Raw genomic sequence first — 26,462 nt, forward strand, 5'->3', positions numbered from 1 at the left:
GAGAGAGAGAGGGAGGCAGCAGGTTCCAGCTGTTAGCACAGAGCCCGAGGGGGCGCTCAGTCCCACAAACTGTGAGATCATGCCCTGAGCTGAGGTCAAGAGTCAGACACTTAACTGACTGAGCCACCCAGGTGTCCCCAAAAGTACATATCAAAATCAAAGTGTAAAATACAGAAAAGTTCACAAACCTTAAGTGGATTTCTGCAAAGTGCACACATCTGTGTAAGCAGCGTCCAGATGGAGGGACAGACTGGGACAGTCACCTTCAGTGTCTTATCTCAGCTTCCATCTCTTCCAGAAAAAGCCAAACAACATCCTGGCTTCCCTGACTTTCAAGATGTCTTGGCTGCTTTTGAACCTTGTGTAAACAGAATCTTCCAGTATACTCTTCTTAATGCCTGCTTTCCCTTTCACTCAACAGCATGTCTATAAAATTTGTCCAGGGATGGATGGCCGGGGAAGGGAAGGGGCTTGTTCAGGGTCCTTCTGCAATGCGGTGGTGGAGAAAGGGCTGACCTAGAGCTTCCAGATCTTTTGACACATCCTTTTATTTATTTATTTTTTTAAGTTCATTTATCTTGAGAGAGGCAGAGACACCATGAGTGGGGGAAGGGAGAAGAGAGAGAGAGAGAAAGAGAGAGAGAGATAGAGATAGAGAGAGAGAGAGAGAGAGAGAGAGAGAGAGAATCGCAAACGGGCTCCATGCTACCAGTGCAGAGCTCAGCACCGGGCTCAAACCCACGAAACTGGGAGATCATGACCTGAACTGAAACCAAGAGATGGACACTTCACCAACTGAGCTACCCGCACACCCCCATATCCTTTTATTTTAAGATTCTCCAGGTTGAGAGGAAGTCATGAACAGATTGTGATTCTGGCCCCTAACTGATTTTTAATCACTAAATGGGTCCTTCTTAGACACAAGGGTGGGTCCCAGCAATGGGCTTACAACCCCTCCTGAACGAGGTCACTGAAAATAGTGAAGCCAGTTTCCACACGATCCCAACTCCTAGATTTCCCCAACCGCTGGTGCTGACTCTCCCATCTTTTCAGGGCCGATCCAAGTCTGATCCACTCTTGACAGCACTATCCAAGGACTCTTTCGGGAAGTCTTCCCAGATCTCACTTGCACACTGGACACATTCCTCCTCTGAGCTTCTCTTTGCAGACGGAACCAGAGTATGCGTTGCCTGTGTGGTTGGGCACTGACCTGACAAACCCAGCACCATGCTCCCCCCAGGCCCCGTGAGGGCAGCCTTGGAGGAGGGCCACCACCCCACAGCCTGCACCCGTGAGCCCTGAACCTGCCGATGTCTCCAGAAGACCACTTCACGATACTATGTGCTGGGGTGGCTAGAAGGCATATATCTCCTGTGACTAATGAGCGGCATTTGCACATGTGGTGAGAGAGTCATCATGAAACTGGGCACCCCGGTGTGAGAACTCTCGTCTCTCAACCAGAACCTTCATTTTGAAATATCCCATGAGTCACGGACATAAGAGCCATTCAATTGTTTGGTATCAGATTCGCCAAGCCCTATAAAGGGAGCTAGATATATTTGGGGCAGCGGGGGTATGCGTCACTGGACTTTTGTGTTTCTTGCCTTTTTAAAATTTCCTCTCTTGCTCTGATCACGTTGCCCCGGTTCTCCTAGAATCTGGCTTTCTGGAAGCTGGATCTCCTTTCTTTTCGAGGTCTCTAAATCTTACCTCTATTCGTTACTAGCCTTTCACTTCCCTCATGTGGCTTCTTGGCTTCCCACCCAAACTGGGTAGACCCAAAGTGTCATCTTCAATGAGAGTAGAGACATGGAAGGAGCCCAAGAAATGTGGAGAGTCTGAGGTCCTTACAGAGGATAGGTAAGGCTGCCATCACACAGGGTTTATAGACCAGTTCTGCTGTTGGGCAAAGGTCAGGACCGACTTGGTTGCCAAGATGACATCGAACTGGGCCGCAATGAATGTCTAGTAGGACTTGGCCTGACAAATAAGCATGGCAACAGCAGTGGGGGTCCCATGGCACAGGACAATGAGCCTGGAACAGCCTGGTCAGTGCGCACATGCGTGTGCGTGCATGCGTTGGGGCAGGATGGCTGGCATTCCTCGGAGAGACACTGGGTGTGTGGAGGGAGGGGATGGCAGGGTTGAGGCTGCTGAGCTGGCGGGATCCACTCCTCATCCAATTCATTCACTCGACAAGTTGCAAGCCGGCTGAGCGCCAGGCCCCCTGAGAGGCACCCAGAGGACATGAGCAAACAAAACAGATGCCAAGCCCCATCTGCACGACGTCTACAACCTCGGAAGCAGAGACAGACAATACGTTTGGTAAATCAGGTGCGTGTTAGCAGACGGCGGCCCTGAGTCTGGGTCCCGCTCCTGCCATGAACTGACTGGAAGACTTTGGGCGAGAACCTAACCTTCCTGCAGGGACATTGGCGAGACCCATGTCTCAGGACCGGGTCAGGTTTGTTTGGACTTGAAGAAAAGGACCTTGGAGGGAGGTGCAGAAGGGCGGTGACATCTGGCGGTGGGAGCAGCATCAGAAATGTTTCACTTACCACACCCCTAGGGTTAGGAGGCCAGAGGACCAGTTCCTGGTTTCTGGTTTTCTGAAGGCACCAGGTCTACACTGAGTTACAATTTGAAAAAACTTGTGTTCTCTCCTCATCATGAGATATTGCCCTAAAGAGTGCAAGTTTCTGGGGCACCTGGGGGGCTCAGTTGATTAAGCATCCAGCTTAGGCTCAGGTTATGATCTCACAGTTCGTGGGTTTGAGCCCCACGTTGGGCTCTGAGCTGACAGCTCAGAGCCTGGAGCCTGCTTTGGATTCTGTGTCTCCCTCTCTCTCTGACCTGCTCGAGCTGTCTCTCTCTGTCTCTCAAAAATAAAATAAAAAACAAAAACATAAAAAATTTTTAAAAAGTGCAGGTTTCTTTTTCAAGCTTCACTTTAAAATTTAAACAATTATTTCAAATATTTTCATAGAAATTAAGTAATGTTTTAATCCTAGTTCTTTTTTTTATCATAGTAAAATATTAAAATAAAATTGACCATTTAGGGATGCCTGGGTGACTGAGAATGTGTTTTTTTATCTTTCCAAACTGAAGCTCTGTATCCATTAAACAATTCATGGATTTCCATTCCCCTGTGCCCTTGACCTTGGCAACCATGGTACTCCTGCTTCTGTGAATTCAGCTACTCTAGGAACCTCATGTGAGTGGAATCACATAGAATCTGTTCCTTCTCGTTGGGCTGATTTCACTGGGCATAAAGTCCTCAAGGCTCATCCATGGAATATCATAGGTCAGAATTCCAAAGTAGATATGTTAAGGCTAAAATGTGAGGTGCTAGGGTCATGGGGCCCTGAGTCAGATACTCACAGGAAGGGTAAATGACTCCGACAGATGACAGGATGGGGGAAGTGAGAAGGTTGTGGCTAAGAGCAGCTCTAAAATTACAACCGGTGCCGGTCAAAGGGACACTTGTCCGGGGCATTGCCTTTCAGGAAGTCTGTGGGGGATTTGTCCCCAGGCCCTTGAAAGCAAGACCCAGAGCCAACCTGGGTGTGTCCTTCAGTCTCAAGGCCCCATGGACTGTCCTCCCCAAAGGGGTCATGCCCCAAGGGTTTCCTGAAGAACTGTAGGAGGCAGACACCATGGCCTGACGTTTGTTCCAGAAAAGTCAGTGCTGAACCCAAAGGGATCTTTGCACAGATGGCATTGAGCGCCAGGGAAGCTGGGCCGGCGTTTGATCCCGCCAACGGAGCCGTGCAAGGAGGCCTCCCAGCTCCGCATCGGCCTCTTCTCACGTTATGTGAAGTCTGGTGAATGTGCCCATCATTACCAGAGCCAGAGAGTAGTGGATGCCTCTGCCTTCAGGCAGTTGAGAGGAGCCAGGTTATATGAAAAGGCACTGGGCCGTTCTCAGGAGGCCTAGGGAGCGCCCAGCGCCTGCAGCAATCCACCTCGCCAGTCTCCGAGGACAGAGCTGTAGGCATTGTTTCAAGGTGTTGGACCACATCCCTCTGATGCTTTCAGATTTTAGAAAATCAACAGCTGAAGCCACCATTTTCTTCCTCTGAGATGGTCCATGGTTTGGGCAATTTAGAAGTTGGTAGTGATCATGAACGCCACCAAAAACAATTCCAGGCCCTTGGACAGCTTGAGTCCAGGTGACTTTCCTGGGGACGAGAGGACAGTGGTGGTCATGATGTCCTCCCTGAGCACCAGCAGCTGTGCCCAGCACCGTCACCTTTACTCTTTCTAGCCACCCACGGAGACACATGTGGCTGTCATCCCCACTTGACAGAGAAGAAGCTTGGAGCTCAGGGAGGCTCTGTCACATGACGAATGGCCAGCCGGCCCAGGACCAGAACCTAGTCTGTCTGACTCTAGCCCAAGCTCACAGAAGCATGATTAGACAATGGATGAGCAGACTCGTGGCCTCATAGGTCAGCCACTGTCAGTGCCACTTTCCTGTGACCCAAAGGGATCTTAATGTCCAACCACCTGTCTCATCGAAGCTCTTTTCCAAATTCTCTGGAAGAAGAGGTCTGTCGGGAGAGCTCCTGGCTGAGGGGCTGTTGGCTCTGAGCGCCTTTCCCAGGGAGACTCTGGGCCTTGGCTTCCTTTCTCTCCCAGCAACCATCCCATAAAGATGCAGAGTTGGTGCCTGGGGGCTCCCAAGTCGCAGGGGATGTGCTGTCCTCTAGCTGTTCCGCTTTCTGGGCTGAAACCGTCTCTAACCAGCTCCAGCAACTGCTCCTTCTTGGGGCATCACAGTCTGTAGGGGGGCTTGCTGGGGATGCAGGCTCATCCCTGAGAGCACTCAGCTTGGCTGGAGGGACTGGGCCAGCTCGGCCCCTCCTTCCCTCCTTGACACCTGTGCCCAGTATGATGTGACCTAGCTTGTTCCTCTGTTACATGGTGAGAGAGAAGCATGGAAGGAGGCAAGTGAGTTATTTGTCCAGCTAAGAGATCACATTCTGGGGGCACGGGCCTGGCCCACGCCAGCCCAGCTGCACATGTGCCAGCAAACGGAGGGCTGGTTCTGGGATCAGTAGAGCTGCACTGTCCCTGAAAGTATCAGCCTTCCTTTATTTATGCCCGATCTGTCTAACACCAGAGCCTGGCACCCAGTGGAGTCTAATAAATAATCACTGAATTGAACCAAGTCATTTGTCTTCGTGCCCCTCTCCCACCCCATGCGCCTCAGCATCCCTAAACTCTCTCCTGGGACCACAGACATGGGAGTCCCAGGAATTCCTAGGACTTCTGAGAGCAAATGGTCCTTAGCAGGCCAGCGGACACCTCCAGCAGAGGCAGGACACGGGGCCAATGGTGCGTTCAGTCTGGCTGAGACAGGGTGTGATTTGGACATCACTCTTGATTCATGGAAAAATAATCTGCAAGCGCCCTTGGCCGGTCTCATATGCATCTGCCTTGAGGGAATGACTTTGCGTTTCCAAAGGGACTAGGAAAAATCACCCCCATTGTCCCCATTGGTTAAAAGTGACCCTTTTACGAAACAAGTTGTTGCAACACAAGAGTGGTCGATGTGTGTCTGAGTGTCCACGTGTCCGCAAAGGGCATCTGATCTCAACCCAGCCCTGACCTCCAGCCGTGGGTGGAAATTAACCGGAGTTTAGTACGAACGGTAAACTCGGAAGAACAGCTGCTGAAACTCATCCCCCGGTTTCCTTTTTAACCCTCCCGGGAGGCACCTTTGAAAGGCCTAAATTGGCCACTGTTGAAAGGGCAGCTTGTGTAGAAGAGGAATACAACGTCCTGGGTTCAAGTCCTAACTGAGCTTTGGTATTTTCCATCTGTAAAATGGGGCCAATGACACCTGCCCTGTCTGGCCCACATGAAGTCTGTGAGACTCAAGCGAGAAAATGTATCTCGAAATCCTCCATAAAGTAACACACATTACGGCCAGTCACTTGCTTCCTAAGTATGTGCTGTGCACCTGCTATGTGCGTCGCTCAGCCGTGGACGGCAACGGGGCTAGGACCAGTGTCTCATTATAACCTGTGGGGTCAGCCTTCACCCAGGTTGTCCCAGCTGCCCTCCGCGTCCACACCCATCCAGAGAAAACGTAGCACCATCTACCCCTGACTGGTGAAACCGCCAGTCTCTTTGACATGACTTGCAGGAGCCCTTGCCAGTTCCAGAAAGGCGTTTTATGACAGGATCTTGTTCCTCTTTGTACCTCTGCTCAGAGTCTCCAGGAACGCTTCCTTTCTGGATCAGGTTACGGGGCAGAGCTTGGTGCCACTCTTCCTTTCCCTGCGCCTACACGGCATCGTCAAAAGTAAGCCTTGCGAGAGTGAGTGCGTCTGGGAAGGCTCTTGGGGACCTGTCCGCGCCCCCACCCCTGGCCTCAGCAGCTCCCAGGAAAGACCCAGCAGGCATTTCCAAAGGGATCAGCTGAGATATGGCATTGTCACTTCCAAGTTGTGTTTGAGACAGTCATGTAACTACCTGGTCTCAGTGTCCCTGTCTGTAGAATGGGGTAGTCAGAGCTTCCATGAAATATGATATTGGATGAAGGGACTTACGGATTGTGAAGGAGCTGCCAAGGGCTGTGTTATTGCCACCTAGCCATGTGCCCTGCGTCTGAGAGCAGTGTCCCCTCCAGATCACCTGCTCCCTGGTTGAGGAGAAGACTCGGTCTGTGCTCCAGACCTGCCTTTCTCTCCTGGACTGGGCCTGGGGGAAGGCATCTGTGACTTGGAAAGAGGAGGAAGCCCCCTGCGGACTGTGTTTTGGGGCTGCCCAGGTAGCCCCCTGGCAAAGGGAGACCTTTGCAAATGAAAGCAACTTTGGGAAATTTTTCAAAGCCATTTTCAATTATCCAGATGAAACGCATAGTTTTAAAACCCAGGGATGGTTGATGGACCCAGGGTAGTTTTGTCCAAGTTGCTTCTAGACCTTCTAAAGACAGGGATGATCCGAATTCAGCCCTCCCATCACGAGCAGGACTTCCGCTAGGGGGCCCATGAGCACTTGAGTGGGGAAAGTGCTCTGTGCCTTTGCATCTGGGCTCCGAGAACCTATAATTCCTCGGGGACCCTGGCCAGGCCCTCCCATCCTCCACCCTTGACTTCCTCCTTTTTCTCTCTGCAAATCAGACTTCTGTGGGTCTGTTATGAATAAATCTATAAAAATGTTCTCTTTGTGTTTCTTCCCAGGCAAAAATCTGAAGAAGTTAAGGCACATTAACTTCTTCCCGGAGTCCTGGCTGATCCGGGTTACAGCCAACCATTACCACGCAGTGAGTTGCCAGCTCAGCAAGGAAACGATTATTGAAATTTATTGCTTTTCGGCTTGGCTTTCTCTGGAGATGTGTTTTGCATTTGAAACCTCAGAGTCTTTGAGGTCAGGACGTTTCTGAGTCCTCCTCCAGGGGAGCGGGGAGATCCAAGCCTGGAGGGGCGGAGGAAGGGGGCTCGGTTGGAGCCAGGTGCTTCCGGCATGCACACTGTTGACCTGGAGAGAGAGGCGGGGTCGGGACCACTGGATGCCCAGCCCTCCTGACCCAGCCCCCCTGAGGGACACACACTGAATACGTGCTTATTATTGAACATTTTTTTATTTTTTTTCAAAACTTTTTTTTTAATGTTTTATTTATTTTTGATACAGAGAGAGACAGAGCATGAGAGGGGGAGGGGCAGAGAGAGAAGGAGACACAGAAGTAGAAGCAGGATCCAAGCTCTGAGCTGTCAGCACAGAGCCAGACGCAGGGCTCGAACCCACGAACGTGAGATCGGACCTGAGCTGAAGTCGGAGGCTTAACCGACTGAGCCACCCAGGCACCCCTGAACATTTTTTTAATGCAGAGAAACTGAAAGAAAGAAGACATACCCCTCAGACCCATTACCCAAAGACAACCACTACTAAGATCTCATTGTGGATTTTGGGGGGGGAGGTTTATTAAAAATATGTAATGTTTTTATTTTATTTTGTAGAGAGAGAGAGACAGCATGAGCAAGGGAAGATCAGAGAGAGAGGGAGACGCAGAATCTGAAACAGGCTTCAGGCTCTGAGCTGTTAGCACAGAGCCTGACACAGGGCTCAAGCCCACGAACTATGAGATCGTGACCTGAGCCAAAGCCGGACGCTTAACCGACTGAGCCACCCAGGCACCCCAATCTCATTGTGTTTTATTGGCTGTGAACTCTTTCACCAAGAACATTTGCCATAAGCAATGCTACTTTCCCTCCTTTGGTGCAGAAAATTTGCCGGGCTGCTAATTATTAACTATTAGGAGTGGCTGTAGGATGAACATATTTGCACGTGATGGTTTATTTTACTATACTTACTTACTTAGTTTCTTAAGGAGATTCTCAAGAAGAGAAAATATGGGCCCAAAAAGGAATGTTCATTTTTGTTTTTGATACATATTCACAGTTTGGGAGCAAACTGCTCTTCCCCCAATAACGAATGAGCGTTGCTTCACTTTGTACATGCTCAGCCCATGTAGGGCATTTTTATCTCGGATCCCTTTTGTCTATTGAGAGGCAAACAATGAAATCTCATTTCTCAATACGCATTCCCTTTATTACTAGTAAATATGAATATTTTTCCATGTGACGCTTTACCCTTTATGAATTGTCTCCTCGAACTGTTGTACTTCTCATGTCTCCAAGCGCGCATTTTTAGCAATGAAGCAGGGTAGTGTTTGAGTTCCCGAGACTTATGAGTCACTAGTTAAAATTCAATTCAGCCCAACAAATACCTATTGTAAAGTGCAACCACAGTACCCCATGCCCCTGCACGGCAGATAGTGACTCCATGAAACGGGGCCTCTCTGGGTCGTAACTCAGAGCTATGTTCTAATAGAGCAGAGTAGAGACAGGAGACAGTCGTTGGGGTTGGACATCTCAGGAAGTCCCCCCAACACACACACACACACACACACACACCCTCTTCTTGTTCTTTTGACCCTCCTTCCTTTTGCCCCTTGTGGGAGCCCGCCATGTCATGGAGCCCGCCACATGGGATCATGGCTTTATGGGCATGGTCATTCTCTGCATCACGATCAGGCTATCGATGTGCACATTTTATTTCCCCAGGGAAAATTCTCAGGAATGTTCTGGTTCTCATCTCTCGTTCTCTAAAAGCATCAAGCACAGTATCTGGCACATAGTAGGTTTCAACAAATACTGCAGACTGGATTAATGGCCAAGTGTGGGATCCAGAGACAGAACTCTGCATCAAGCATGGTGGGGGTTGTGGGATCGATGAACCGCTGTGGAGATGGGGACAGATGCTCGCGTCCAGGGTCAGATCGCCAGTGAGCTGTGTGCATTTCTCTTTCAGCTGGAGAGTGGGGGTGACATGGCCCACGTGAAAGATCTTACCACCCAGGCTGTGAGATTCGGGCTACTGTTTAGCCAGGTACAGACACACACACACACACACACACACACACACACACACACACACACACACACCCTCCCCGGGCCCAATCAAGGGGAAGGACCATCTTCTCCCACACTTGAAAGAGTTGCTTCTTACCTCTGTTGGGAAGGCCAGGGCAGAAAAGAAAATAGTCATGTCTCTTCTGCATGTTCCCACCACATCCTAGGAAACAAAATTCACAAGACAGAGGCCGGGGACAGGCCATTCATTTATCTGATGTGCACATCCAAAATTTCTCCTTGAGGGGGACCAGCCAACCATCCTCGTTTTTCAGGGATGGAGGAGTTTCCCTAGGATACAAGACTTTCAGTTCTAAAACCAGCAAAGGCCTGAGCAAACTGGGATGGATTGGTCATTCTCTTCCCCACAAACATCAAGACTTGCCAATGGTGCAGGGAGAGAGTCCACTCCAAGCCTGCGTTTGCAGTTACCAAGAGGAAGCTATCCTGGGCGGATATTTACATGGGTCCCCCCAAATCAAAGTGGGCCAAGGATCTTGCCTGCAAGGCATCTGGGCACTCAGACACTAGGGGCATATGCAGGGCTAGTGGCTGCATTCTGTCTTGGGTTCCCTGTGACGGGCACGTTCTCCAAGAAACTCCTAGACTCGGACTTGTTTAGAGCCACTCCAGTAGTGATCTCAAAAGAATTTGTGATTCAGAGGCTCAGGGATCTGAATCTTTCATCAGCGATTCCCCTCTGGTCAGGCCTAGATGGGCTGGGTCTGCCTCCTTGCTTGAAGAGGCTCGCCTAACCACGGGGGCCAGGACACTTTGCAATATCATGAATATGGAGTATCTTTTAGGCCCATCCAAATTGGAGCAAATGCTTTGTTTCATAGGTGCAGGCCACAGATCATCTGAGAACATGCCCCACACGTCCTTGTCCCCACTAGAGGATGTGTGAGCAGTTAATTTCATCACTGAGTCCAAACCCATAGGGCTTGTGAAGTCACTACAGTTTGTCTGGCCCTTCCTAAGCTAAAATTGCTGTTACGTTTTAATTAGTCACTTTTGTGTTTCAAATTAGTCACTTTTGGTTCAGCTAGAATTGTTTTTTTCTATGTCTTCTTGCCTTTGAATACGGAAGATTTTTTTCCGCTGTCACTTTGTTGTTTGTTTATCCTTCCCAATTCAGGAGTATACGACTCATTCAGAAATGATTGCCATATATGGATTCTTCTTTGAGATCAAGGGAATCAAACATGACACTACCTCTTACAGCTTCTACATGCAGGTAAGAAGGACAGCGCACAGGACAGGCGTGTCTCTGAAACAGCCTTTAAGATTCAGAGTCCATTCATACGCAATTAATGAGAATTGATCAATCATTAACTAATGATGAATATGGAATGTGTTATAAGCCTACTGCTAATCGGGCTCATAGATGTGATGCCATTTGATCTTTACAACCTTGGGAGGTTTGAGTGTCTTTGCGTCCAGATGGCATCTTTTGGCAAAGTTGGGGCTAAATTCTAGACTCTGACTCTACATTTGGGGCTCAGTTCATCTGTTTCTACGTGATGGGTGATGCTTTACAGATGGTCATTCTTCAATGGAAAAGAGGGAACGGTCATGTTTAGAGAGGCAAAGCAGGGCGGTGGACAGGACACCGGTGTATTCAGGAGGGCAGAGAGCTGTGCCCCAGTGCCTCTGCCCTAGACTTTTGGAAGAGTGCTGTCTTTCAGAGCAGAGAGTCAAAGTCAAGCTGCCTGGTAAGCTGTATGACCTTGGCAAGCCTGTGAACCTCCCCATGTCCAGATTCCTGAGTTTTAAGATGGAAAAAGTAATAGGACCCACCTGACTTGGTTTGGGGCAGTATTACTGTGTTACTTCCTGCAAAACGTGTGGAATAGGGCCTGATGCGTAAGGCACTATCTGATGATGATGACAATGACCCTGACAACAATGATCATGGACCACTATGTTCCCCTTTAGGATTTGCCTTGTAAGCTCTAAGGCCTCAAGCTCCTTGAGAAACTGTATCTCATTAGTCTTTTGGTTATCACCACTAATCACAGTACCCAGAACACGGGAAAGGTATGTTTGTATTGTGAGTCGGGTAAATGGATAAATACATGCATGAACAAAACTGAGTCTCAGCCCCAGCTTCCCCACTACCTCCTTACGTGCCCTTGAGTGAGTCTCTTCCTTGGGTCAGTTCTTGGTCTTCAGTGACTCAGACATTTTCCTATATCATGAAATTGACTGGATGCAAGAGATGGATTTTTATGGAACAGCACCCATCTGAATGCTCATGTGAATACTGTGTTGGTTTTTAAATCTTGGCAAAGCAATAGCGAAGACCTTCTGATTCAATACACCCTCATTTAGTGGCATTTTTCTGGGTTCACCAGACCCCAGTCCATCTGTCCGCCGGTGGTTCTGTACATGAGGGGCTCACATCCCACTGACTTGGCAGCAGCAGATGCTCTCGGGAGGTGGGGCCACAGGGAGCACCCCCTTACTCTCCACACACCTTCTACGGGAGACTCAACATACCCCGCTTTGCTAACTCGGGGTCACCCCAGCTTCAGTTCCCCTAAGGTGGACTGCCCTCCTTGCAGAGAGTGAGACACAGTGACTTGGAGTTCCCGTCCTCGGTCTGGGAGCACGGCCCTGTCAACTTGCGGGCAGAACGCCTGGTGAAGTACGAGATCGGAGCCCAGACCCTGGTGGATGGCAAGTGGCAGGAGTTCAGGACAAACCAGATCACCCAGAAGTTTGGGTTCTCCAAGCCGTCCTGCAAAAGCCACGTGAGTGTTTGTCTTTGATGTTTCTCTTCTCTTTTACGTCCTTTTTGCGCTTTCTCTCCACCACCTCTTTTTGGGGATCACTGGCTTTCCATCCCCAGTGATCTCCAGGGGACGCTTGCTCGCTTTCTACAAGATGATCACAGATCCATGCCACGCTAACACGAAACCTAGAATAAAAAGCTGAGGATGTGGAAAACTATCACTATAACACCAGATCCAGTTCATAAATGTCAAAGGGTCCTTTTTTTTCTGGAGGAGGGGAGGTCTGGCGGGGCATGTCTGCCACCATCACCTCCACTGTCGCCGGACATCACCTGTGATGTGCACAAACACCCGAGGCCTGGCCCACCAGCCTCAGCGGCCGTGCCGGCTTCCAGGAGGATTCCGTACCTGGCCTGGCTCCTGCTTGCCAGAGAGCCTATCTGTAGTCCTAGGAGGAACTCTGGGCTGTGAGTTTCAGGAGGTCCAGGGGCCTCCCTGGCTGTGCTGCAGGGAGTGGGACTCAGCTTTGAGCCAGGGAGTCCTTCCCTGTCCTGGCTGTGTGTCAGAGCCCTCTGCTCTTTGCGAGGTCCGCAGGCCAGAGCACCGCCTGGCGCGTGAGACCAGATAATCCGAGGTGGGGCCCAGATAGCAGTGTTGCTTACAGCTTCCCAAGTTATTCTCTGTGATGTCAGAAATCAGAACGGCACTTTCCCCTTGTGGAAGTGGGGGCGAGGAGAGGGGCCAGGCTGGGAGGGAACATGAAGATTTTGGAGGTGCCTGAAATGTTCTCTGTGGTGATAGGCACGGAGGTCGTGAAAATCCACCGATCCTGGCCCTTAAGATGTGTGCACTTTATTGTACTAAGCCATACTTAAATGTTTTAAAGTTTGTTCGGCAGACCTTCCCTAGGCCATTCTACTGTGCAGCCTGAGTTGGGAATAACTGTCTTACCCCCTGGGAAGGCCCTGCCCGCTCCTCAAGAGGATGGACAATCGTGTCTCTCCTAAAAGCTTTGTTCTGTTTTACCTTGTAGGCCTTGAAAATCGACACTGTGGGCATTCCAATCTATGCAAGTTTTTCATTCATCTTCCCAATGTCTTGATAGTTTCCAGAAGAACCTGTGGGATTTTTCTTTCTTTCGCTGGTGTCTGCGTAAAAGAAAATAAAATGGCGTGAAAGAGACTGTTCGAGCATTCAGTGCCTTTCCTAGTTGGCAGCGACCTCAGCAGAACCGTGGCCTAGTGTCGGGCTGCTGTGACAGGGAACCACAGGCCAGGGGGCTCATAAGCGGCAGACATTTACTGTGCACAGTTCTGCTACGTGTCCAACATCAAGATGCTGGCACACTCAGTGTGGGGACTAGTGACAACTCGCTTCCTGGCTCACAGACAACCAGCTCCTCACTGGGCCCTCACATGGTGGGAGGGGAGAGGGGGCTCTCTGGGGCCACTTTTTTTTTAAGTTTACTTATTAATTTTGAGGGGTTGGGGAGAAGATAAAGAATCCCAAGCAGGCTCCGCACTGTCAGCACAGAGCCCCATGTGGGGCTCGAACCCACAAACCATGAGATCATGACCTGAGCCAGAACCAAGAGTCAGATGCTTGACTGACTGAGCCCCGCAGGCGCCCCATGGGGCCACTTTATAAGGGTTAGAGTGGGGCCATCATGACCTAATCACTTTCCAAATACCCCAAATATCACTTTTGGGGGTTAAGTTTCAACACAGGAGTTCTGGGGAGACATTCAAGCCAGAGCACCATACTTGTGTCATTTGTGGATGGAAAGTACCAGTTGTGAGTCCATTCACCATCCTTGACCTCGGAGCACCGAGAGGTCAGCCCTAACTTGCTGCTTGTGCAGGAGCATGATGTTGGGCACATCAGCAGTAACAACATACTCCAATTGGGAGCACTTGGTGCATCTCTGCCTGCTACACTGGACACACTAGACCATGGTCCCTGCGGTCTCGGCTCAGCCAGAACAGGAGGCAGGAAGGGACAGGAACAATTACAAGGTACAGAGTGACTTATTTCCCATCTGCCTTTTCAAATGGTTTTCAGTGGTTTGGAGAAAGTGCAGTAGAGAGCCTTTCTTCTCACTTTGTGAGTTAGTTTTCTATAGCAGTGTAACAACGGACCACGAATTCAGTGGCTAAAAACAACACACATTGTTTCACAAATGTTGTGGTTCAGGAATCCAGGCCACTTTGCCAGTTCCCCTCTTCAGGGTCTCCCAAATCTGTAGTCTGGTGGCAGCTGGGCTGTGTTCTTATCTGAAGACATGACTGGGGAGAACCCATGTTCAAGTTTATGAAGTTGTTGGCAGATTCATTTCCTATAGCTGCATAACTGGGGGTCTGGCTGCTTACTGACTGTTGGGAGAAGGTCGCCCAGGCCCTGGAAGTCCCCCATGGTCCTCTGCTGGGACTCTTTCTCTATAGACATTTCAAAGCATGGCTTCCTGTCCTTCAAGGCCAATGGGAGAGTCTTGCTTGGGCTAGTCTGTGAAGACAGAGTCTTAGATCATGTAAGGTAATCTTGGGAATGACATTCCACCACTTTACCCATGTTGTCTGGACTAGAAGTGAGTTACACGTTACACCTGTACTCAAGGGAAGGGGTCAGGACAAGGAGTCACCTCAGGTGTGCCCCCTGCAGCGCGTTATCCAGCATCTTGGAAAAGTGGTGAAGCATCCTGATGCTATGCAGATACCAAGGCAGGTACATTTAGTCTAATGATCACCGTAGAATCAGACGTGGGCTGAAGGGACCTCCTTCCCAGCGGAGAACTGATGCCCCATGCGGGGTGACCTGGGAGGAGGGGAGGCTGGTGGGAAAGTGGGAGATTTGGAGCAGAGGAACTGGGGGTTGAATCCATGTTTCCAGGTGCATCCCTGCCCTGCTTCTGCAAGTCCTGGCCCGTCTCCCTCATCAGTTTGCTTCTGGCCAGGTCCCACCCCTGGGAACTAGGGACAGGGGCTTAAAGGACAAGAGACTGGGAGAAGCAGGCATTTTCTAGCCGCAGCTGTGGCTCCTTCATGGCTCCTGCCACGGCCCCGCATCCACCAAATGGCCCTGCTCCTGGTTCTGCGTCCCTTCACGCCAAGAGACAGTGCCGGCTTCCTCCTGCTGTGAGTCTCTGGGTTGCCACATGCACATCCTCCCGTTTGCTTCCCAGTTCTTCCGTCATCCCCGTAATCAGTTCTCTGTATCGTATTTATTCTGTCTGAAATCCCTGGATTACTGTGTGCTCTCCAGAAAGCCCCTGAGGGGAAGGGTTTCGATAAGTTGCTAAGTGTGGCCCAGTGGGGCAGATTGTTGGAAAACACCTGTGGATAATTCTTCCCATCCCTGTAGGGCTGGGGCAAGGGTGAGGCTCGCCTTGCATCCGAACACTCAGTAATTCAGATAGACAGTATTTTAATGCAATATTAAAAAAAATAAAAACAATATTAAAAATCTGTGATGCAGTTTGATGAATTACCATAAGGTGAGCACCACGTGTCACCGGCTCCCAGGCCGGGAACTGAAAGAGCGTCATTCACACCCCAGACACCCCCTCCTGCTCACGACCCTCCCAGTCACTACGCCTTGAAAGGAAACCCTGTCCCGACTGTCACCATTGAGTTGGAATATGTGATCAACAATATCACACGGTGCACCCTGTCCCGTGCCTGCGTTCTTGTGCTCAACATCTTGTTTAAGAGATTCACCCATGTTTTCACAGAAAGGTATGGCTTATTTTCAAATAAGCATCATAGTTTCAGTTTTCATTTTTCAGAACAGGAAGTGGTATTTTGAATAATGTGGACTTGTTAAGTAAAAAGAAGAAAGTAAAATCCACTGGGATTTTATTATTTTTATTATAAAATTATTTATTATAAAATTATTGTTATGTACATTATTATTATATTTATTATATTTTATTATTGTAGTATCCCCATCACTCACAAGTCTGGAAGGTAACCTTTTGGAATCATGGTAGGGGCACTTAGAGGGGGTTTTTTCCCATTCAAAAATGGGACAATGCAGTGCATCTTCCTTAGAACCTGATGTTTTTCTCAAGGATTAAACAGAATGGTTTCTTTAGCCAAGGAGCACAGTATTTGGGGAAGAAGACAATGAATGATGTTCTTTGAGTCACCTCCAAACTAACTGTGCCAAGTCAGAAAAGTCCCCTGTCCCCCTCAGTGCACATCGCTTGTTCGGGACCGGGAGCCCATGTGCAGCCGTGTGGGGGCGTGATGGCCCTGGCTCTGGAGGAAAAGCAGCCTCTGGGCACTTTCCTGCAGCCCTGGGGATCACAGAGAACGTCAGAATAAAACGTGCTGAAGAGCGAGTGTGAGTCCGCCGATGTCCAAGAGAGAAGAGGCTGTTTAGAAGCACCGCTGAGACAGGAAGGATCTAAACGCAGCACGGGTCCGGCTTAGCCCTTCGGAATATGCAAACTCCGGATCACGGACTTTGCAGGCATTCGAGAAACTTGCAAAGCAACAATGCCAAAACCGTCCCCCTGAGGTGCTGAGCTGAGCCGAGCCACGAGGGTCCAACAGCCAGGGATGTAGGAGGAAGGCAGCCCCCACCCCAGAGGAAGGGTAGGCATCTCCTGCCTCCAGAGCCAACAGCAGAAAGGCACCTGGCTGTCAACCAGAGTGCCCCTTGGATGTCATTTCTACCTGCTTGTTGTACAGTGGGGAAACTTGAGGCCCAGAGAGGTTGGAAGATGCTTACTAAGCACCTCTGACCCCTGAGGCACTTGACACCTACCTTCTCAGTGAATTCTTGCAACCCTCCATGAGTTTGGTGTATCTTCCATAACCGGTGAGCATGGAAACTGAGCCCCCGAGAGTAAGGCCTTTAGGGTCTAAAGCTCCTCAGAGTGGCAGAGCTGGGGCCCACTCAGGGCTGGCCGCAGGGCCTTTGTGCTTCCGTTTCCCTCCATGACCAATGGGAGAGGTGAAACGTTTTAGGGTGCTTAATTCAAGTATTTAATGAACATCTACGTTACTAGCAGCAGAACTGTGCCCTGCACATCCGGGCCAGGCCGCGCATGTGATACTGAACTGGGTGTTAGCACACGGGGAGACGGTCTCTCTGAGCAGGTAGCACAATAACGGGCCTTGGAGGGCGGACAGTGTCCTTGCAGCTGGAGGATGCGGCGGGGGATGCAGCTGGGAAGCGCGCACTGGTGGGAGCGGGCGGGTCTCCCGGCCCAAGGCTCAGGGACAGAATCCTCCCCTGAATCCCCTGGGAGCCGGTGCAAGAGCAGGTGCCCAGGCCCCAGCTGCAGAGGCTGGCGCTGCAGTCTAGGGGACTCCCAGGGACCTGCGCTTTGACAGGCTTCCTGGGAGGTCCTGATGCGGGAGGTCTGCCCCCTTCCCCCCTTCCCCCCCCACCACCCTCTTCTTCCCCTTCTTCCCCCACCCCCACTCCCCCTCCTTGTCCCCCTTCCCCCGCCTAGAGACTCCACCCTGAGAATGTCCTTCCCACCCCAGGATTCCCCGCGACACCCGGTGGGGAAAATCCGACAGCACCAACAGACCTGTGAATCTATTTCACCCCACTGATTTTAGTTTGACGGCCGAAATGTCCTGTTCTATGAAAGTACGTTCAGGAGGCGCCCTGGTACAGGTGACCGGTTGCTGCAGTCCAGAGTCCACCCCTTTCCACTAGGGGGCGAGGTCTGCCTCCAAAAGGGGAACTGATTTTTTAAAATAATAATAAAAATAAAATTAAAAAAAATAAAAAATTAAATTAAAATAAAAATTTTTTAATTTAAATTAGAAAAACATAAAACAAAATTTTAAACGGGAACCGGATTTCTCGAGGCAGAAATTCGCACCTAAAAACTTCATCTTACAGCGTCTTCCTTGCTTAGTGGTTGACAGTGAACTTTCGTACATCCTGGGTGAGGCTCGGGTCCTTTGAACATCTACAGCATTCATATCATAAAAATCTCTGAACTCGGGAAGCATGAGTCTTAAGATTAGAAAAAAAAATTTTAAGATGATCTTACAAGCTCTTCTGTTCATGAGAACTTTTTAGACTAGAATTTAAGCCTCACGATAATGACGCCCGCAATGTCACATGTTGTGTGCCACGGCCCGGACCACCCCCTCTGCTGCTGCCATCACCCACCAGCTGGCTCACCTCTCCAGACCCTTGTCTCCAAGAGGGACGGACAGCAGTCGCTCTGCGTGCAGCAACTCCTTGAAGTCGTAAAGTCAAGACTTTGGGTCCTAGCTCTGCCCTTTACTTTCAGTGTAGCCTGAGATAAGTCACCTTACCTCCCTGAGCCTCAGAGCCTAATCTGAAGTTGGCAAGTAATCCCGTGGTCAGGGCTAAATAAATGGATGTGTGATTTATCACATAACAGGAGCTTAATGCGATTTAGTCTTGCTTTGCCCTCGTTGCTTGAAATCTTTTTTTTTCTTGTACTTGTTGAAGGTTAAGATGGACACCGTGTGATCTTGATCAAGTTCCCTTCCTTCTCTGGACCTGCTTTCCCTTGTACAAAATGACAAGATTAAACTAGTGCCCGTGCTGGACCTTTCCAGCTGCCATCTTTGAATTCTCTGCTTCCCCAAGTGGAGGAGAACCAAAGTGGATGGATGAGCTTAGGGACCAGGAGAAGGAGGGTCTGAGGAGGAAATGAACTGCTTCATTTCGCCATAGGCTCGTTGGATGGAGAACCGATCAGAAGGAGTAAGAGATACTTTTTTCCTATCTCCTCGCGTTGGAGGGCTTTGCATCCCGGAGACTGGTGTGTCTGTGGGAGCAGAGAGGAGAGAGGAAGTTTTTACTCTTCCAAGCACAGGCTGGGGAGAGGAAGGACTGGCGGCTGCTGAGCTTCGGGAGTGGGTGGGCTTCCCAGGGGCTGGGTGGGGGAGCCCCAAGCTGCATTTTCACACCGGGTGTTGGCGAAGGATTTGGCGGAGGCTGGTCCACAGACCCTGGGCCCTGGAGAGTCAGGGCAGGGCCGGCAGATTCTCTTCAAGGAGGTGGAGAGGGAGAAACAAGCCTCTGTGATGGTCCTCAGAGCGGTGCTGTCCCCTGAGCTTTCTGCCGTAATGGAAATGTCCCATATCCACCCTGTCCACTATGGTAGCCACTAGCCATGTGTGGCCCCTGGGGACTTGAAATACGGCTAGTGGGACTGAGAAATTGAATTTTCAATTTTATGTCCTTTTAATGTTTTTAAATTTAAATGGCCAGAAGTGCAAATAGGAGCGGAGTCACAGCAGTACCCACCAGGGAACAGGGAGATGCCACCCCCCCTCCTGGGTCCTTCCTGATTTTGGAAACCCTCCAAGATACGGAGCCTCTTGGCCTCTCCCCAGGGCCCCGAGAACGTAACTTCAGCCTGTGGCTCCCCCAAACATTTGCAGACTGCTGGGTGAAGGCCACCTTCCCCGGGGGGCGGTGAGGGGCAGGAAGAAGACGTCCTGGGGAAAAAGAAAGGTTCTAATGCCAGAAAAGCAAATTCAGCTCTGTATGGGGGGTACGCACAGTGATGGTACCCCCACTTCTTCTACCAGCACTGATGGTCATTGACATCTCAATAAGTTACAATGAAATAAAATTAACAACTGAATTTCTCCATCCAGCTGGCCACATTCCAAGTGCTCAGGGGCCACACATGGCTAGGGGCCACCGTTGTGGGCAGGCAGGATACGGGACACAGGGCTCCTCTGGCCCCACTTGGTGACCTCGAATGAGTCATGTGCTCTCTGTGCTTTCATTCCCTGACTCATTCATTCACTCCACAGACTTCTGTGCCTGCAGCCGTGGGTCGGGCTTGGGTTAGGGTTTCAAAGGTGAACAGCACAGGCGCTGCCCTCAGGGAGCCTACAGGGTGGGGAGAGACGGGCATGGATAGAGGCCTGAACGCTCTGAGGAGAGGGAGCCCAGTCCTCTGAAAGCAGAAAGCAGAGAAAGCTGACCAAGAGCCCCCTGGAGGGGGAGTGAGGCCCATGAAGGACCCTCCCCAGGGAAGTGACACTTGGGCTGAAAGCAGAAGTAGGAGTGGAGTTAAAACAGGTTTGGCAGAGACATTGGAACAGAGCCAGAAGGTGGATTAGTGGGTACTGAGGGCTGGTGGAGAGAGGAGGTTGGGGAGATGGGAGACTGCTAAGGGGCATGCGATTTCTTCTATTTTTTATTAAAAAATGTTTTTAATGTTTATTTTTGAGAGAGAGAGACAGAGCGAGAAGGTGAGGGGTGGAGAGGGGCAGAGAGAGAGGGAGACACAGAATCTGAAGCAGGCTCCAGGCTCTGAGCTGTCAGCACAGAGCCTGACACGGGGCTCAAACTCACGAATGGTGAGATCATGCTCTGAGCTGAAGTCGGACGCTTAGTCAACTGAGCCACCCAGGACACTCCAGGGGCACAGGATTTCTATTTAGGGTGATAAAAACGTTCTAAAATGGACTGATGGTGTGCATTGCACAACTCTGAATATGCTACAGATCATTCAACACTGCACGTAGCTGGGTGAGTTGTGTGACACACGACATATCTCAATAAAGCTGTTAAGAAGGCAAAGAGGAGAAGCTGGGGGTTCGGGAGAAGTCTCAAGCCCAGATGACAGTATGTGCAGGGGGCCTGGCCTCTTCCAGAAGACACGGAGTCAGCCAAGCAAGCAGCAGTGGCTGGGCCCAGAGTGAGTCGGACCTGGAGGCCACGTGAGGGACTTTGGTCTTTTTCCAGATGGCAGCCAGGCACACTGATGAGTTTTTAAGCCTGGGCCTGACCTGATGAAATTTGCATTTGGGAAAAAAAAATCATTCTGGATGACATATGGCAAAAGGGTTGTGGGGGAGGGGTGTCAGAGCAGGTACAAGTACATTTTAAGAGGCTTTGGTGGGGATGGTGTCAAAAAACAAAATCAGAAAAATAGCCAATGGTTTGGCTACAGAGGTGTTCCTTGAAGCATTGTTTATGATACAAAACCTCGGCAGGATCTTAGATTATCCAAAAGCAGGAATTAGATAGAATGCGGTATGTCTGTATTTTACACAATCATTAAAAAGTTGTTGCGGTAGACTAGTGGCAAGATTTCCAGAATTACAGCTAGTTGGAAAAACAAGACAATTAGAATATACATATTTTAAAAACTTTTCATTTAATGTTTATTTATTTTGAGAGAGAGAGAGACAAAGCACAAGCAGGAGAAGGACAGAGAGAGCGGGAGACACAGAATCCGAAGCAGGTTCCAGGCTCTGAGCTTTCAGAGCCCAATGTGGGGCTCGAACCCACGAGCCATGAGATCATGACCTGAGCCAAAGTCAGGCGCTCAACCAACTGAGCCACTGAGGCGTCCCAAGAATATGCATATTTTAATTATATTTTAAGGTGAAATTGATGGATCCAAAGGCAAGTGTCACCCAATTTGCTATTGGTGAACATCAGTGGATGTTACTATTTATCTTCCCACCAGGAGTGATGAGCCTTTTTGCTTCTCCATGTCCCAGTCACATCCCCCCTTGCCACCTGCTGACACATTTGAAGAGGCAGGTCAATCCACTCTCGGAGCTGATGTGAGTTACAGCAAAGGTAGCTTCAACCTTTATTTTGCCGAACAGGACTTCCTGGTTTCTTGGCCTCCCAGAGACTCCTTCCCCTGACCCATTTCTCACCCAAACAATGGGGTCGGCTTTACTCCTGGACTCCCTTTCAGGGAAGGAATGTTCAGGTGCATGATGAAAACCCAGCAGGAAGCCAGGCATCGCTGCAGTCAGATGGGACCTCGGCTGGCAGCAGCGGAATTGTCCTGTGTCAACCCGGAGGAGCAGAAAAGGCTCAGTGAGTCTCAAACACAGTAATTAACTTCTCTTTAATCTCTGCATCACTGAGCAGCGCGGCCTACTGCTCAGCTTCCCCAGCGAGCCCGGTATGAGTCACCGACGTCTTACTGCGGATGTCCTCCGGGAGCCTGAGCGTGTTTCATTTCAGGCAGGTGTGATGGGCCCTTGATGTGCCCTTGAGATGCCCGGGGAGTGAATGGGGCCCGCTGTTCCCCTCCGACCCCAGTGAAGAATCGAATCCACAATGCCTTATTTAAAACAAAATACTATTGCTCCAGAGTCTTTTTTCTGCTCCATTTCTTTCCTTTTTTTCCTGGCTGTTGAACCAAGGCTGAAGGTCCTTGGGAGATGGGGCATCTCTTTAAGTAATAGGAAGTTTGTTGACTCATGGGTTAATTGAGAAAATCATTTACCAAACCGTATGTGGGCATGCTGTGCCAGCAACCCTTGAACTGCCCCAGAGACGGGGACCCAGCTGTGGCCTGTTTAGCTCTTTCTTCTAATGTGGGTCACTCCTTGAACTAGGACAGTCTGCAGGTGTTCCTTTGTGCTCAGACAGAGACTCAGACTCTTAACCCTTGAAAGAAAGAAGTAGGGACAAAGGCCTGCCTGGGCATGTCGGGGCACAGGAATCGGGGAGAGGAAAGCAGAACCTTTTTCACATTGCTGATGCCTCGTACTCCTCTGACTTCACTACATAAACTGTGCAATTCGATTAGACTCCTAGGAACCTCCCTGCCCTGCAACTTTCTTGCTGTGTGACTTTCAGCAAATCACCCCACCTTTCTGAGCCTCTTTCTCAACCTCACGGAGCCACTGTAAAGATGAAGTGGGGTGATGGATGGGGATATATGGTAGGCAGAATAATGGCCCCAGTCCCCAGAACCTGTGAATGTGACTTATATGGCACAAGGGACCTCACAGGTGTGAGTAAGAATTTTGAGTTGGGGGAACATTTATAGCAGCACTATCAACAAAAAGTATGGAAAGAGCTCAAATGTCCATCAACAAATGAATGGATAAAGAAGATGTGGTATATAGACAATGGAGTATTACTCGGCAATCAAAAAGAATGAAATCGTGCCATTTGCAACTACGTGGATGGAACTAGAGGGTATGATGCTAAGTGAAATTAGTCAGAGAAAGACAAATATATGACTTCACTCATATGAGGATTTAAGATACAAAACAGATGAACATAAGGGAAGGGAAGCAAAAATAATATAAAAACAGGGAGGGGGACAAAAACTTAAGAGACTCTTAAATATGGAGAACACAGGGTTACTGGGGTCGTGGAGGGGATGGGCTAACTGAGTGAGGGGCATTAAGGAATCTACTCTTGAAATCATTGTTGTACTATATGCTAACTTGGATGTAAATTTTTTTAAGTTAATAAAAATTTTTAAAAATACAGGGAAAGGGCTACTGAGCTTTAGAAAGTTCAAAATTAGCATTAACAGTGTAACTTTTCAACTCCCATTATTAAACTTCTATCTCATTTCTGGTATTATTCTAAAAAGAATTTTGAGTTGGGGGGATTATCCTGGATTCTCGGGACGGGCTCAGGGTAATCACAAGGGATTGTGTTGTAAGGGATCCTTGCAACAGGGAGGGAGGAGGTCAGAAAGGCAGGGCGATGAGCCCACATAAGCAGAGACTGGAATGATGTGGCCAAGAGCCTGAGAACGCCAGCCGTCTCTGGAGGGTGCGGGAGACAAGGGACAGATTCTCCCCACGGTCCCCAGGAGGAACCAGTTCTGCCGATACCTTGAATCTAGCCCAGTGAGACCGGTTTCAGACTCCTGGCTTCCAGAAGTGAAGGAAGATAAATGTGTGTTTCATTAGGCCACTCCGTTCATGGGCATGTGTTACAGCAGCCACAGGAAACGAATGCGGGATGATCTGGAAACACAGAATCCTGCACGAGTGGGGAGGTTTGCTGTGACATAGCCAGGGCCAGGTGGGGCCGAGCGCAGTGGGTGGGACCGATGGGCCAGCAAGGTGTCTATTTGCATGAGCTTATTTGCAGGGCGGGAAAGTGCCTCCCCAACAGCCAAGAGTGGCTGTGTGGCTAGAGGGACGTCTGCTATCTAACCCTACCCGGCCACCCAGATGTAAGCCCCAGTCCAGTGGGGAGAGGCTCTGCACAGAGCCGAAGAGACTGTTTTCCAAGGGACTGTGACAAGGCAGGACACAGCGGGTAGCAGGGACCATTTGCCCCATTTCTTCGCTTCCTGGCCGGTTCTGGCCCCCAATGCTGCCTCTCAACACCATTGGCCCCCCTCAGTCTTGACCTGGAACAGTTGAGAAACATCACCCTTGGGACTTTGTAGGCAGCAAGTGTCTCCAAGAGATTCGAGCCAAAGACCTAAAGTTTCCTCTGAAACCCCCCCAAAGAAATAACGCAATGAGCCGTTGCAGCGGGTAAACAGCGGCCACTGGTATTGGGACCAATGTGTGAGGTGTCCACCTGCTGATGAGGCCTCGAAACCCCCAGGCCTCCGCAAGGCCCACCTGTGGGCACCCATCCCCGCTCATGTCGAGGACAGCCGCTCCCTAGATGACCCGCTGAGCTGTTTCACAGCCGCCCCTCCACTCCGGGCACAGTGAGTGGCCACCCCTCACCTATGGGAACATGGCCTGTTCACTGGCACTCAGGTATGGTCCCCTGCAGATTCCTCCTCCCTTGTGTCACATATATTCTGAGTCTACCTGCAGAGCCATCAGCCTGATGGCCCAGCCAGATGCCGGACGTCACAGCACTTCTCACTCTGCAGGTGTCTCATTAACCCAGCAGCACTACAGGTCGAGGCAAGGGTGCCTGTAACCTGGGGGCTGCATCTCCTCTCATCCCGAGTGGCTGGGCCTCGGGCCTCACCCATCGCGAGCAAACACGGGTGCCCCTCGGCCACCAGCCTGGGCACGTGCCTTCTCTCCCTTCTAATCTGCGGCAGTGCTAACTCTCCTGCCACACCACCGCCCACGAGTGACACCGCAGGGAACGGATCACACCGGATCACCCCTCCATCGCTTTAAAACCCTCAACCACATCCCAAATAGGACTTAGAAATAGATTGAGCAACAAAAATACGAGGTGCCCGGCTAAATTTGAATTCCGGATAAACCAGGCATAATTCTGTTAGTAGAAACGTGTCCCCAGAGCTATCTGAAATTCAGGTTGAACTGGACGCCCTTTCTTTTATGCAGCAACCCTAACTGAATACGATGAATGCAGTCTCAACTCTGCCTCCATGGACTCCTGGGAGCCCCACTTTTGCCTACCTCGTAGACCTCAGATTATGCCCTCCACATGCTTCTCCACATTAGGCTTGTTGCTGCCACTTAACCGTGTTGAAGCCTTTCCCCACTCTGAGCCTTATACGTTGTCTTGGGGCGCCTGGGGGGCTCAGCTGGTTAAGCGTCAGACTTCGGCTCAGGTCACGATCTCACGGTTTGTGGGCTCGAGCACCGCGTCCAGCTCACTGCTGTCAGCACAGAGCCCACTTTGGATCTTCTGTCCCCCCCCCCTCCCCCACTGGCACTCTCTCTCTCTCTCTCTCTCTCTCTCTTAAAATAAATAAATCCTTATACATTCTCTTCCTCCACAGAGTCCTCCCCAGATCCTCACGCAGAAGGCCTGTGCGGATCACTGAGGTCTCAGCTCCCGGTCACCCGCTCCGGGTGGCTTCCCTGAGCCCATCCAGGCACCCTCTTGCCTCCTACTTTCTTCTTGTACACCCCAGCTCACTGCTCACTTTGCTGGAAAATCTCAGAAGCCAGCCAAGTAGAAAAGGCACAGGAAGCCCATGAAGTGATTTTCCATCGGGATGGACGGAGTGAGGGTCCATGGAAAGCTCTGGAACTCGACCTGGTTGTCCTGCTACACTTTCGTCTACTCTCCTCCAAGGGTGCTGGAGAGATGAGGGGTGGGGTGGGGATGGGGGGAAGAAGCTGGAGCTGCTTCATCTCTGGGGGGGACTTTCTCCCCCCTACCTTCTCCTCCCTGGCCTTGTGTTATAGGGTTGTTAACAGACTGCATCCTTCTGTCTTCGCCTTGGCCCTGCCTGTGTTCCTTCCCGAGCTTGGTTCCTCTGGCCAAGTGTCAAGGATACTTAGGAAAGTTCCTCCTGTCACCTGGGGGTCAGGAAAAATCTCACAAAAGCATCTTACCTTTGCTGTAAGTCTGCCCCCGGACACCTTTCTCAGAGCAGGATGTCCTGAGTCATTCTAGAATTTCAAAATCTGTAGTACCGTAACAGCCAGGGAAACTCCTTGTTTAAGCAGGGTCCTCTCCTTCTGGAAATCAACAGCCAGTCCTCAAAATCTCTGAGGCTCTCCAAGGCCTTCAGAGGCAATGCTTGCCTATGGTGGAATCAGTTTTATTTTTGTGCCCCAATCCACCTTGGACTGACATGTCTATAAAAAAGTGAAGCACTAGAAAAAGGCTACAAAATACAACCCCTCTGACTCTGCACTTGTGTATTGCAATGTTA

General features: G+C 50.2%; 1 protein-coding gene across 1 annotated transcript in view; it reads left to right on the top strand.

The window, feature by feature from the left end:
• BTBD16 (BTB domain containing 16) overlaps positions 1-13,345 on the top strand; it is a 42,355-nt gene extending 29,010 nt beyond the window's left edge. The window contains exons 11-16 of the mRNA XM_029920529.1: positions 6,222-6,313; positions 7,194-7,276; positions 9,325-9,402; positions 10,564-10,662; positions 11,993-12,181; positions 13,197-13,345. Coding sequence (XP_029776389.1) covers positions 6,222-6,313; positions 7,194-7,276; positions 9,325-9,402; positions 10,564-10,662; positions 11,993-12,181; positions 13,197-13,265 — 610 coding nt within the window. The 3' untranslated portion in view covers positions 13,266-13,345. The remainder of the gene's footprint in view (positions 1-6,221; positions 6,314-7,193; positions 7,277-9,324; positions 9,403-10,563; positions 10,663-11,992; positions 12,182-13,196) is intronic.
• The last annotated feature ends 13,117 nt before the right edge of the window (positions 13,346-26,462 follow it).

This window comes from Suricata suricatta, chromosome 2 (genome assembly GCF_006229205.1).
Source record: "Suricata suricatta isolate VVHF042 chromosome 2, meerkat_22Aug2017_6uvM2_HiC, whole genome shotgun sequence".
In the NCBI taxonomy this organism is placed as follows: domain Eukaryota; kingdom Metazoa; phylum Chordata; class Mammalia; order Carnivora; family Herpestidae; genus Suricata; species Suricata suricatta.